The sequence below is a fragment of the Corythoichthys intestinalis genome, chromosome 3, assembly GCF_030265065.1.
Source record: "Corythoichthys intestinalis isolate RoL2023-P3 chromosome 3, ASM3026506v1, whole genome shotgun sequence".
Taxonomy (NCBI): Eukaryota; Metazoa; Chordata; class Actinopteri; order Syngnathiformes; family Syngnathidae; genus Corythoichthys; species Corythoichthys intestinalis.
This window is the reverse complement of record NC_080397.1, coordinates 56,145,221-56,160,147: the sequence shown is the minus strand read 5'-3', so window position 1 is coordinate 56,160,147 and position 14,927 is coordinate 56,145,221. Positions and strand designations below refer to the sequence as shown.

The 14,927-nt window shown below is 38.3% G+C and overlaps 2 protein-coding genes across 5 annotated transcripts in view; both read left to right on the top strand.

The window, feature by feature from the left end:
- The window catches only part of LOC130913236 (acyl-CoA dehydrogenase family member 11-like), a 34,083-nt gene extending 29,063 nt beyond the window's left edge, over positions 1-5,020 (top strand). For both annotated transcript variants that reach the window (XM_057831688.1, XM_057831687.1), the window contains exons 14-15: positions 1,821-1,887; positions 1,968-5,020. In XM_057831688.1, coding sequence (XP_057687671.1) covers positions 1,821-1,887; positions 1,968-2,088 — 188 coding nt within the window. In that variant the 3' untranslated portion in view covers positions 2,089-5,020. The remainder of the gene's footprint in view (positions 1-1,820; positions 1,888-1,967) is intronic.
- Positions 5,021-5,177: 157 nt separating this feature from the next.
- Positions 5,178-14,927, top strand: part of LOC130913237 (mitochondrial sodium/calcium exchanger protein-like) — a 55,187-nt gene continuing 45,437 nt past the window's right edge. The window contains exons 1-2 of one of the 3 annotated variants that reach the window (XM_057831690.1): positions 5,178-5,604; positions 7,698-7,850. In XM_057831690.1, coding sequence (XP_057687673.1) covers positions 5,446-5,604; positions 7,698-7,850 — 312 coding nt within the window. In that variant the 5' untranslated portion in view covers positions 5,178-5,445. The remainder of the gene's footprint in view (positions 5,605-7,697; positions 7,851-14,927) is intronic. The other 2 variants (XM_057831691.1, XM_057831689.1) reach the window with 2 other exon arrangements.

The window sequence follows — 14,927 nt, the reverse complement described above, 5'->3', positions numbered from 1 at the left end:
TCGCCGACAGAAAGTAGTGTAAAAAATTGAACAAAAAATGTGCTTCAAATACAAAAATATGTTATATAACATAGGCGAATTAAGTAGTGGTGCTGTGAGATCCAAATTGAATATTTTGTATGACTTCCATGGGCTTTGGCAAGGATTCATACAATTTGTTGATGAAGTCATCAGGAACATCAAAGAAAGCAGGCTTGCGCGCCGCCCAGAGTTCATCATTGGGTTTCGTCTTCCATGCTTCCTCTTTCATCCCGTTCATCCCTTGAGGAAATTTGAGGTAGAGATTCAAGTATGCGATGGAGCACCATCCTGCTGCATAATGTGTCCCTTTTTACAGTTAGGAATGTAAGATATTTCAGACTATTTTAGGGCTGTCAAAATTATCGCGTTAACGGGCGGTAATTAATTTTTTTAACTAATCACGTTAAAATATTTGACGCAATTAACGCACATGCCCCCGCTCAAACAGATTAAAATTACAGCAGTGTAATGTCCGCTTGTTACTTGCTTTTTGTTGTTTGGCGCCTGCTGGCGCTTGGGTCCAAATGATTTTATAGGCTTCAGCACCCATGAACATTGTGTAAGTAATTATTGACATCAACAATGGCGGGCTGCTAGTTTATTTTTTGATCCGAAATTTTACAAATTTTATTAAAACGAAAACATGAGGAGGGGTTTTAATTAGGGCTGTCAAAATTATCTCGTTAACGGGCGGTCATTAATTTTTTAAATTAATCACGTTAAAATATTTGACGCAATTAACGCACAAGCCCCGCTCAGACAGATTTAAATGACAGTACAGTGAAATGCCCACTTGTTAATTGTGTTTTATGGAGTTTTGCCGCCCTCTGCTGGCGCTTGGGTGCGACTGATTTTATTGGCTTCAGCACCCATGAACATTGTGTAAGTAATTATTGACATCAACAATGGCGGGCTACTAGTTTATTTTTTGATTCGAAATTTTACAAATTTTATTAAAACGAAAACATTAGGAGAGGTTTTAATTAGGGCTGTCAAAATTATCGCGTTAACGGGCGGTCATTATTTTTTTTAACTACGTTAAAATATTCAGCACAATGTGTGAGCATGGTGTAATTATTGACATCAACAATGGCGAGCTACTAGTTTATTTTTTGATTGAAAATTTGACAAATTTTAATAAAACGAAAACATTAAGAGGGGTTTTAATATAAAATTTCTATAACTTGTACTAACATTTACCTTTTAAGAACTACAAGTCTTTCTATCCATGGATCGCTTTAAGAGAATGTTAATAATGTTAATGCCATCTTGTTGATTTCTTGTCTTAATAAACAAATACAGTACTTATGTACTGTATGTTGAATGTATATATCCGTCTTGTGTCTTATCTTTCCATTCCAACAATAATTTACAGAAACGTATGGCATGTTTTACAGATGGTTTGAATTGCGATTAATTACGATTGATTTTTAAGCTGTGATTAACTCGATTAAAAATTGTAATCGTTTTACAGCCCTAGACTATTTATGTAGCCTTCCACTCTGTAGATCTCTCGCACACCCCCATACTGGATGTAACCCCAGACCATGATTTTTGCCGCCACCAATTTTCACTGTTTTGTGGCAAAAGGTGGATTTTTCAGTACACCGCAGTCGCCACAAATATTGCAGGAGACCTACTGGAGCCCGCATGGATCCGACATTCACTCAGAAAACAGTGACAGTTTCTACAAAAGAGTTTCTACAAAATGGATAAGCGACAAGACTTTTGTCAGGGACTGTAGAGTAGATTAAACTTATATCGACTCACTGGATAACTTTTACCTTCTTTCGTCATAGGTGCCCTTCTCATTGATCATGCAAGTTGGAATGGAAGGTCTCAAGCTGATGTCTATGCAGCACTCAGGTACAATTTTAAAATGATCAGACAACTGAATGAAAAAACAAAGCATTTACCGGTGTAATCTTTTTATATTGATTCATCAGGTGGTGTGAACAAGACTTATGTGTGGTGGCATCAAATAAGACAAGAGGATACTACGATGCCACTTCAGCAGGAGTTGATTCAGCTCTTGTGTATGACCAGGAAACGGAGGGTGGACACTGATACATATTGTAGGCCACTGTACCTCTAACTTCAGCTTTGTTAATTAATATATCACATACCCAGAGGTGGGTAGTAACACATTACAATTACTCCGTTACATTTAGTTGTGTAACTTTTTGAGAAAAAATGTACTTCTAATAGTAGTTTTAGCAAGCCATACTTTTTACTCATACTTGATTAGATTTGTGAAAAACTACGCTACTTTTACTCTGCTACTTTGAGCTACACTAGTTGTTACATTTTTCCTCTTTATTCTACATATAAGATTTTAATTTTAATCTATCTCCCAGTTTTTATTTGGCACTGATTGACCACGGAAAACCGGAGTATGATCCTTTTAGTTTCATATTAAAAATGTTTTCTCCACTAGAGGGCACTCATGCTCCTTGAACGAATCACGCTTACCGAAATTTTGGCACTATAGGCAGGGGTTAACTTGTGCCGGATCCTTCTGGAACAAGATCCGGCACCTCTTGATTTTGGCATCCCTGTGTTCCGGGACTTATTTGGGCAGATCTGGCACCTCTCGTGTATGGAAAATCATAATAATATAAAAATGTTTTTTAAAAAATGTATAAAATTAAATAATAATATCCATAAATTAATTTACAGGACAAATTCCAAGAATTGCATGTTGTTCATAAAAAATGACCATCATTTGAAAAAGTCGGAGATTTGTTGATGCACTGAAAAGCTGGACCAATAAATTACGCCCCTGACAAAAAAATGGATCAAACTGTATTTCAACATGCCAAACAGAATGTAAACAAAAGAATGTAAGTTGAATTTACTGTATTTTTTTTAAAAAAGAAGGAAGATGGTTCAAAACGAGTCAGAAAAGCAATAACCGGCGATGAGGGCAGCTGCAATGATCATGCTAACGGTCAGGACGGGGTGCAGCAGGAGGCTAGCGTCGCAGCAGCTAGCCAGGTTCACGGACAGCCAGCCAAGCCGGGGCAGGAGGCTGCTACCATGGCAGCAGCTGGTCAGGTTCAGCGCCACCCGGAGTGAGGGCCAGCTACAGCGCCAGCAGTCAGCCATTTGGACCACCAACAGCCGGATCAGCAGGCTAGTACCCTTATGGAAAATTCGGGTTTGGACTGCACAATTTGCAAGGTTGTAGGAACTTTGGGGCCAGAGAAGACGAGGGGGGGATGAAACTCGCAAAAGAATGGGTTTGTGTTATTTATTGTAATCTATGATTTTTTTTTAATGTTTTACAAGTTAGGCCTGTTGAGAAACTAATTGCTGACTGTGTACTGTAAGTCCCACCTGTGCTTATCTGGGCAATTGCCCGTACTGTGTAGCGTATAGCCTAAAAAATTGTAAATTGATGTCATAACATTTATACCATGGATGTTATCTGAAATTGAGGCTTGTAAGTCCCACAGCATGCCAAGTGGGCATGTGCGTGTTGTTTTCAGTATCATTTTCTGCGTATGTTCCGGGGCATGTGCCTGTCTCGTCATCCCTGCGCTGTCATATGTACTTTGCGTTCCGGCACTTTATGATTTACAAATTACGCACTGACTATAGGGTGCACCTGACTAAAACCCCCCACCCACCAAATTTGACACGAAAACGGCATTTGTTCATACAGTAGATAAATCGCACTGGACTATAAACCGCAGCTGTCCTCACTGTATTATGAGATATTTACACTAAAAGATATAATCCGATAACACTTTATTTGACAGCGGCATCATAAGACATGACCGAATGAACCACCATGAATCATTGTTTCAAGAAGCTTCACTGTTCTCTTGAGGGAGACATTCAACCTCTGCTGCCACCTGCTGTAAACACTGTTGTCGTCCAACATGCCTCCTAACATGTATTGTAGCGATACAGATGTAAATAACAAATCAAAATTCATTTTCTCTGCTAATTATTTCTTCAGTTACTGTTCTAGTTGTTTCATACATTGCTAGTTATGGAATTAGACAACACTTTATTTGATAGTGGTGCCATAAGAATGTCAATAGACAATCATCATTATGACATGACACTGTCATGAGGATTAATGAATGCTTATTATAGATGTCATTTGGTGCCATCCGGCAAATTATCTCCCTTTTGAACGGATGTAAAAGTTCCAAATTGGACATAAATGGAGTTAGTGACCAAATTTGCCAGATGACACTTAATGACATCTGTCATAGGCATTCATTAATGCCCATAATAATGTCATGTCATAATTATGACAGTCTTACGGCAGTCTTATGACGTCGCTGTCAGATAAAGTGTTGTCTATTAACCCAAATATATCAACAAATAAACAGCAATGGATTATAAGACGCAGGATTCAAAATGAGGGAAAAAGTAGCGGTTTATTGTCCAAAAATTACGGTCATTTCTGTAGATTTTTTTTCTCTTGTCGGAATTCAATGTTTTCTTTTTTGTGTGTTTCTTTGGCTTAATGTGGTTATGTAATATTATATAGTACAATATGATAAAAGTTCATATTAATAAATTGTGCTGAGGAAAAATGCCGTTGGCAAGATCTACCATCTTAAGCAGTTACTCACAATGTTACATGTTACTTGAGCACAGTATTCCTTTCACCAAATACTTTTTTACTTGTACTTGAGTACATTTTTTTTTTCGTGACTACTTTTACTTGAGTAATAATATTTGGAAGTAACGCTACTAATTTTTGGCTACTCTGCCCACCTCTGCTCATACCTTTTTAACAAATTAAATCCAAATTTAATTGCATAGCAAATCTGGTAGTTAAATGGTGACGTTGTTCATAATCGTGGTGCCTTAAAAACTTTGAAAACGTGGGCATAGTAAAAGATGTGCCACCGTAACAACGTTTTAATAATTGAGTTTTTCCATTTCATATGTCGACCATGTTGTTGGGGTATTTAGTTGTATATATCGTGTATAATTTTAGTTTCGTATTAAATCCTGCTCAATGCTTTTCAACACGAATAATAAAAATACGATTTTTTTTTACGATTGTTCTAAGTATTTATTGTAAAAAGTGAAGCGAGTGGTAAGTTTCGACATTACAAGAAGTCATTGAAGGAAGCACACGTCGTTGGTGTTGTGATGGGCGGAGCTTTCCTTAAAGTGTTGCGAATTCCCCGACCTTTTTTTTTTTTCTTTCTTTTTATATATTTAGAAGTCGCATGCGTAAAGACGGCCAAATAATCAGACTACACATTCATGCGAATGTTCACCTTTACAGAAACTGAGCTTTTTGTCATTTCAGTGTTGAGCGACACTATTTTTGGTTCGGTTTTAGCTGACTGACAACTGCATAGGTCGGGAACCTCCGCTGTCGTCTTGCTTGTAAGCTGTCACCAGAATGGACGTGGCTCCTGGATAAAAACAAAGACTGAGATTGTCATGTCTGTGAGTACTCTGCTTCTTTTCCTGGTCGGGACCTCGTTGTTCCAGGAAGCTACGTCGAACTTGACTGTCTTCAAGACCAGCACAGGTGTTGCAATAGACGGAGGGTCCGTAAATGCTTCACTGGCCGTCATGTCTCAGAATAACAACGACGAGGTTGGTGCGATAAGAAGTGGACATGAACTGTCACTCTTCATGGGAGAAAATGTCTATTAGCTGCTTTAATGGAAAATATATCCTCGTTAAATAGATTCCAAAATTTTACCACCAGGTTTGAGTCACATGACCTGTAGGCACGAACAACGACTGCTGAAATCATGTACCTACTTGTACAGTATTTATTAACCAAACCTAAAAAAGCGAAGTAGGCAACACCTCACACGATTGATTGGTTCCTGTAATACACATTGTGTGTATTTATTTGTTTATTAAACATTTTTCTTCATTGTACAGTATTACAATAATGTCACCACTTAAAATAATGCTAAACCTAAAAATTACGCTGATTTCTCCGGTACAAAAATACGGTTCAATGCAAAAAAAAAGAAAACGTTAAATGACATTTTTATGACAGGAATAACATAATAATAAAACTATTTGGGAAAAACGTAATTTATGCTTGTGCATTCAACATGAAATAAACACTTAAAATAATGTATACTAAACCAAATTCAGAAAATACATTAATTCGAACTTCCTTATTTTTTGTCAGTTTCATTGTATATGATTGCATATTTTCAATGCTTTAACACAGGGGTCCCCAAACTACGGCCCGGCCCCCTGAACAATTTTTTTTTTTTTTTTTCCCAATAGTGTTATTTATTTCATGGCTTTTTTCTGTGATGAACCCACAGAGGGTTATTTGATTATTATCTATTTAATTAATAGTACTGTTATTATATTATTATTAGGGCTGTCAAACGATTAAAATTTTTAATCGCGTTAATTACAGCTTAAAAATTAATTAATCGTAATTACTCGCAATTCAAACCATCTATAAAATATGCCATCTTTTTCTGTAAATTATTGTTGGAATGGAAAGATAAGACAAGATGGATGCATAATTCAACATACGGTACATAAGTACTGTATTTGTTTATTATAACAATAAATCAACAAGATGGCATTAACATCATTAACATTAACATAAAGCGATCCATGGATAGAAAGACTTGTAGTTCTTAAAAGATAAATGTTAGTACAAGTTATAGAAATTTTATATTAAAACCCCTCCTAATGTTTTCGTTTTAATAAAATTTGTAAAATTTCGAATCAAAAAATAAACTAGTAGCCTGCCATTGTTGATGTCAATAATTGCTTACACAATGTTCATGGGTGCTGAAGCCTTTAAAATCAGTCGCACCCAAGCGCCAGCAGAGGGCGGCAAAACTCCTTAAAACACAATTAACAAGTGGGCATTTCGCTGTACTGTCATTTAAATCTGTCTGAGCGGGGCATGTGCGTTAATTGCGTCAAATATTTTAACATGATTAATTTTAAAAATTAATTACCGTCTGTTAATGCGATAATTTTGACAGCCCTAATTATTATATTGTATTATATTATTATGTTACGTTATATTATTATTATTTTGATTTAATTTTGTTCCGGGAAGAATCCAGAAAGGGTTATTTGATTGTGGCTTTCTGAAAAACAATACATTTTTACATTTAGGCACTGCGGCAATCGTCACACTTTTTCTGTTACAAACTGACCCGGCCCCTCATCAGAGAAGGGAAAAGTTATGTGGCCCTCACAGGAAAAAGTTTGGGGACCCCTGCTTTAACACGTTGAAATTTGATGCAGGGATGTAGGTTTGAATAGAATTTTCAGTCGATTACTCGATTACTAAAATATTCGATAGCTGCAGCCCTAGTCAAGATGCAAGAATCTGCTTTGGACAAGGTGATGATGCTGAAACTTTTGTTTGGTGCTGTTCCAGTGAGATTTACAAAGATGACTGCCTGAAGAAGACATCAAAATTCCCTCAGTCCTTACTTTTAGTCTTACTACTAGTCCATACTTTTTGCCAGGGGTTGTCTAAGCAATGTGTGTTACCACATTATTAGCGAATGCAAGCTACTGTACTATTTTCGGAAATGTGCATACTATGAAAATAGTACATACCATTTTGCCGACAATTTATTTAAAACTTTGAACTGTGATATTGAATATTTGAAAGGTTTTTGGAGCACAGAGGGAAATAATGTAAGTTGATATTTACAGTGTATGTGTATTTTTGTGTTCAGTGTGATGATGTGATGAACGTCAGTGCTGCAGACCGCTGTGCGTTTGTCAAGAACACACCCGACTGCAGAATTGAAGATGGCTTCTTTAACTATCTTCAAGTGGCCTTCTGTCTGCTTCCCCCCAACCTTACACCACTCACAGTCATCCTCTGTGTAAGTCTCGTGTATGTGTGCGGTTGTGTGCCATTTGAGGAAGTTTGGGGAACTTCACTTTATCAACACTTCGGGTTTTTCCTCAGTCTTGACGTCACAGATTGCAAGACCTCAAAGCCGCTGTAGATAGCGGCATTAATGCAGTCACGTCCATAAATATTAGGATATGGGCACAATTTACATTTGCGCTTTAAAAACTATGTTTTACAGTGAGGAAAATAAATGTTTGAACACCCTGGGATTTTACAAGTTCTCCCTCTTAGAAATGATTGGCGGGTTTGAAATTTTCATAGTAGGTGCTTGTCCATTGTGAGAGAATCTAAAAAAAAATCCAGAAATCGCAGTGTATGATTTTTTTAAACAATTTATTTGTATTACAGTGGGGCAAATAAGTATTTAGTCAGACACTAATTGTGCAAGTTCTCTCACTTGAAAACATTAGAGACGCCTTTAATTGTCAAAATGGGTTAACCTCAACCATGAGAGACAGAATGTGGAAAAAAAACAGAAAATGACATTGTTTGATTTTTAAATAATTTATTTGAAAATCATGGTAGAAAATAAGTATTTGGTCAATACCAAAAGTTCATCTCAGTACTTTGTTATGTACCCTTTGTTGGCAATAACGGAGGCGAAACGTTTTCTGTAACTCATCACAAGCTTTTCACACACTGTTGCTGGTATTTTGGCCCATTCCTGCATGCATATCTCCTCTAGAGCAGTGAGGTTTTGGGGCTGTCGTTGGGCAACACGGACTTTCAACTCCCTCCACAGATTTTCTATGGGGTTGAGACCTGGAGACTGGCTAGGCCACTCGAGGACCTTGAAATGCTTCTTATGAAGCCACTCCTTTGTTGCCCTGGCTGTGTGTTTGGGATCATTGTCATGCTGAAAGACCCGGCCACGTCTCATCTTCAATGCCCTTGCTGATGGAAGGCGATTTTCACTCAAAATCTCTCGATACATGGCCCCATTCATTCTTTTTTTTTTACACAGATCAGTCGTCCGGGTCCCTTTGCAGAAAAAACGCCCCAAAGCATGATGTTCCTACCCCCATGCTTCACAGTGGGTATGGTGTTCTTCGGATGCAATTCAGTATTTTTTCTCCTCCAAACATGAGAACATGTGTTTCTACCAAAAAGTTCTATTTTGGTTTCATCTGACCATAACACATTCTCCCAGTCCTCCTATGGATCATCCAAATGCTCTCTAGCGAACCGCAGACGGGCCTGGACGTGTACTTTCTTCAGCAGGCGGACACATCTGGCAGTGCAGGATTTGAGTGCCTGGCGGCCACATTGTCTTACTAATAGTAACCTTTGTTACTGTGGTCCCGGCTCTCTGTAGGTCATTCACTAGGTCCCCCCGTGTGGCTCTGGGATTTTTGCTCACCATTCTTGTTATCATTTTGATGCCACGGGGTGAGGGGGGAGTTGAAAGTCCGTGTTGCCCAACGACAGCCCCAAAACATCACTGCTCTAGAGGAGATCTGCATGGAGGAATGGGCCAAATACCAGCAGCTTGTGAAGAGTTACATAAAACGTTTGGCCTCCTTTATTGCCAACAAAGGGTATACAACAAAGTATTGAGATGAACTTTTGGTATTGACCAAATACTTATTTTCCACCGTGATTTGCAAATAAATTCTTTAAAAATCAATCAATGTGATTTTCTGTTTTTTTTTCCACATTCTGTCTCTCATGGTTGAGGTTTACCCATGTTGACAATTGCAGGCCTCTCTAATATTTTCAAGTGGGAGAACTTGCACAATTAGTGGTTGACTGAATACTTATTTGCCCCACTGTATATTTTCAGGATCAATAGCAATATTGACGCCCTCCTGCGTCAATACTACTAGCTAGGATCGGGCAGACCGGAAGTCACTCGTGTAAAAATACGGTGGATCCGGTCGATTTTCAAACTAATATGCAATTGTAATCCTCTTTTTGAGTCCATCAGATCTCCTGAGTGGTAGATCGGGTAATAGTTGACTTGTCTTTGTTGATTTACTGCTGTCTTCTCTGCTCTAATAATAACCAACACGGCCCCGTGTTCAATACAAAACCCTCCTACTACAACAAAACAAGAAGGAACTAATATTCACATAGGAACTAAAGTTATACAACATAAAATATACAATATAAATGAATACTACATCACATTTATAAAATATAAACACATAATAAAATAAATAATAGCCCATTCAAATAAAATAAATCGAAATGAGCTAAAACACCTGTAATTAAATAATAAGAATAATACACAGATCCTGCTTACACAATTAAATATATAAATTTCTGTGTGTCGCTTTAACTTGAGAAAATCCACCAATAAAGCTTTTGAAAACCGTTCATACGAAAAAAAAAAGATTCATTGAGGCATTTCATTTGTAAAATACGTGTTAAAATCTTTGTCATTGGGATTGCTTTTCTCTATAGCACAGGACTTCTTTTATTTTTCTTTCTTTCAGAAAGAAAGCTGACCAATACGTGGGGTCTGAAAGGCAAATTGTTGTTGGATTATTATCTTTAAACACCCGCTACTTTTTGAGCAGAATTCTAGCTTTGTATAGGCTAATGTTCCTATTGTTGAAAGCACAAAAGTGTGTAATAAACACCTAGCACATTTATATGCTGCATTTTGTTTTCTTACTGTACCGAAAATGAACCAAACCGTGACCTTAAAACCGAGGTACATACCGAACCGAGATTTTTGTGTACCGTTACACCCCTACTGGGCACACACCTGACTTAAATTGTTTGGTAAAAATTGGTTTCAATTGCTCTTTAAGTCTCCTTAGGCAGAGGGTTCACTTACTTATTTTTCCTCCTTCTGGCATTGTTTGCATGCTATCTTCATTAAAATAGGAAAACCTATAAATGTATGGTTTTAGTTAAAGCGGACACTGTTTTTTCATCTGTGTGATTTTGAAAACGATAAGATCATGTTTGATGTGGATTTTATGCAGAAATGTGAGAAATTCCAAAAGGTTCAGGTACCTTTTCTTACCACAAAATATGTTTTAACTGTCTCAAAATGATTTTAATGACAATAATAATGCTATTTGAGATTTTTATGTCATTTCATATGCAGTTTAAAAACTATGTTTTATATTTACTTGGGTTATCTTTGGGGTTGTTCCGATCATGTTTTTTTGCTCCCGATCCAATCGTTTTAGTTTGAGCATCTGCCTATCCCGATATTTCCCGATCCGATTGCTTTTTTTTTTTTTTTATCCCGATTCAATTCCAATCATTCCCGATAATTTTTCCCGATCATATACATTTTGGCAATGCATTAAGAAAAAAATGAATAAAACTCGGACGAATATATACATTCAACATACAGTACATAAGTACTGTATTTGTTTATTATGACAATAAATCCTCAAAATGGCATTTACATTATTAACATTCTTTCTGTGAGAGGGATCCACGGATAGAAAGACTTGTAATTCTTAAAGGATAAATGTGACCTTGTATATTGTGACTAAATATTGCCATCTAGTGTATTTGTTGAGCTTTCAGTAAATGATACTGCAGGCATGCCTCAATGCATGATGGGAGTGGAACCATGATGGGAAGTAAAACCATGACTGTGCGTCGTGCTATCAATGCAGACCCGGCGGCATGGGGCATGAGGGACGGCCGTGCCCGCCCTAGCTCGATTAAACTGTACTGTGTAATGTTTTTTTTTTTTTTTAATCTTCCACAAAAACATACACACACGGAGAGGATGAAACAGGATATTCCAGTGTTTTTAAACCGATTGTGCCGCCGCCGTGAGAGATCGTCTGGTGTGCCGCGAGAAATGATCCAATGTCACTTTTTTTAACGTCGTCGGGCAAAGTTACAGTAGAAAGGAAGGAGTAGGCAAAAAGTTCTCGGTTGTGTGCCGATGAGTCGTGTTGCGTTCAAGAGTTGCTCGGATTTCTTGCCATCAGCCACCTTGCTCTACGCAACAATGTGGACCCCACCACGTCTACTGTCCATTATTTGAATCGTCAAGTGTCGATATACACAAAAGTGTCCTTTCTAGTTTATCCATATGTGGCGACCGTTAATCATCCCTTTTTGTTTTATTCCAACACATTATCGAAGACAGCAAGGTGGGAGATGGCTAGAAATCCGAGCAGTTCTTGAACGCGACACGAGCGGCTATCTGGCGCCATACAAGCTTAAACGTCATCTCCAAACGAATGCTTGTCGCCTCAGAACAAGTCGATGGACTATTTTGTACGCCTTTGTGAAAACACAGAGAAATGGGCAACTTTTTTGAGAAAAACTACAAAGGTAAATAAGAAAGTCCTGAAAGGCAGTTACTTTGTTGCTAAATCCCAAAAGTCCCAAACTGTGGCGGAGACGTTATTACTACCTGCCTGCAAAGCCATTGTCAGCCCTGATGTGCTTAAAGACATGGCTCAAGTCCCCTGTCTGATACTTTTTCAAGCCTAATTGCTAAACGTTTCACACTGAGTAAGTATAAATACTGCGAAATTATTTTGTAATTAAATATACTGTACAGAAAGTATTTTTGGAACATTTTGGTGTGGTGTGCCGCGAGATTTTTTCCAACGTATAAACGTCCCGTGACTCAGAAAAGGTTGAAAAACACGACACTATTCATCCTATCTTGAGCTGTCATCATTCAATTCAACCAATCTGAGCAGCGAATGTAGGCAATTTCTAGCCAATCACAGATAAGGGGGGGGGGGGGCGGGCTGAGTAGCCGGCCATTGGGTAATGCGATTGGACAGGGATTGCTCCGGGTACAGAAATGGCGATTTAGCGGCTATTCCGTTGGTTATTCAAATTGAAATGGACATCCGTGTTTTTTTCAAGAAACTAAAGACAAACTCAAGCCATGACAAAGACGCGGCCGAAAGTCAACATGAAGGGATAGCGCTGCCACCTCCTGCAGTTTCACTGACTGACACTATCATCATAAAATATACAGTGCCTTCCAAAAGTATTCGGCCCCCTTGAATCTTGCAACCTTTCGCCACATTTCAGGCTTCAAACATAAAGATATGAAATTTAATTTTTTTGTCAAGAATCAACAACAAGTGGGACACAATCGTGAAGTGGAAGAACATTTATTGGATAATTTAAACTTTTTTAACAAATAAAAAACTGAAAAGTGGGGCGTGCAATATTATTCGGCCCCTTTACTTTCAGTGCAGCAAACTCACTCCAGAAGTTCAGTGAGGATCTCTGAATGATCCAATGTTGTCCTAAATGACCGATGATGATAAATAGAATCCACCTGTGTGTAATCAAGTCTCCGTATAAATGCACCTGCTCTGTGATAGTCTCAGGGTTCTGTTTAAAGTGCAGAGAGCATTATGAAAACCAAGGAACACACCAGGCAGGTCCGAGATACTGTTGTGGAGAAGTTTAAAGCCGGATTTGGATACAAAAAGATTTCCCAAGCTTTAAACATCTCAAGGAGCACTGTGCAAGCCATCATATTGAAATGGAAGGAATGGATCAGACCACTGCAAATCTACCAAGACCCAGCCGTCCTTCCAAACATTCTTCTCGAACAGGGAAAAAACTGATCAGAGATGCAGCCAAGAGGCCCATGATCCCTCTGGATGAACTGCAGAGATCTACAGCTGAGGTGGGAGAGTCTGTCCATAGGACAACAATCAGTCGTACACTGCACAAATCTGGCCTTTATGGAAGAGTGGCAAGAAGAAAGCCATTTCTCAAAGATATCCATAAAAAGTCTCGTTTAAAGTTTGCCACAAGCCACCTGGGAGACACACCAAATATGTGGAAGAAGATGCTCTGGTCAGATGAAACCAGAATTGAACTTTTTGGCCACAATGCAAAACGATATGTTTGGCGTAAAAGCAACACAGCTCATCACCCTGAACTCACCATCCCCACTGTCAAACATGGTGGTGGCAGCATCATGGTTTGGGCCTGCTTTTCTTCAGCTGGGACAGGGAAGATGGTTAAAATTGACGGGAAGATGGATGCAGCCAAATACAGGAACATTCTGGAAGAAAAGCTGTTGGTATCTGCACAAGACCTGAGACTGGGACGGAGATTTATCTTCAGACAGGACAATGATCCAAAACATAAAGCCAAATCTACAATGGAATGGTTCAAAAATAAACGTATCCAGGTGTTAGAATGGCCAAGTCAAAGTCCAGACCTGAATCCAATCGAGAATCTGTGGAAAGAGCTGAAGACTGCTGTTCACAAACACTCTCCATCCAACCTCACTGAGCTCGAGCTGTTTTGCAAGGAAGAATGGGCAAGAATGTTATTCTCTCGATGTGCAAAACTGATAGAAACATACCCCAAGCGACTTGCAGCTGTAATTGGAGCAAAAGGTGGCGCTACAAAGTATTAACGCAAGGGGGCCGAATAATATTGCACGCCCCACTTTTCAGTTTTTTATTTGTTAAAAAAGTTTCAATTATCCAATAAATTTTGTTCCACTTCACAATTGTGTCCCACTTGTTGTTGATTCTTGACAAAAAATTAAATTTTTTTATCTTTATGTTTGAAGCCTGAAATGTGGCGAAAGGTTGCAAGTTCAAAGGGGCCGAATACTTTTGCAAGGCACTGTAACAGGTAAAAACGCCACTGTTACGGCTACATTTTCGTTGAAGAAGTGCCCCCCCCCCCAAAAAAAATGTAATGCCCCCCCTGTAATTTATTTCTGTAGCCGGGTCTGTATCAATGGATATATCTTCTCTGCTTTGGGAAATAACTTTAGATGTAAAGACAAAGATCTATTGCCACCTTGCTTCCCATGAGATTTCTAATCATAGGGAGAGGGATTGCAACGTATTAGCCAATTGAAGAAACGCTTCAAAGGCTGCCAAAGTTCTCTCTACTCATGTTGCGCTGCCTTTTATCTCTCTATAAAGGTAAAACTGTGTCATTACAGATTGAGCGCGATAATGAGTGAGAGGATCATGCAGCGGAGATTTTAATAGTGTTAAATATTTTAATGTGACACATTTTTTAATAAATTAATTGCCGGATATTTTTGATAACCCTACATTAAGCCTAAACTAAAGACTCTGGATGAGTGTAATATATTATGTCTGTAACG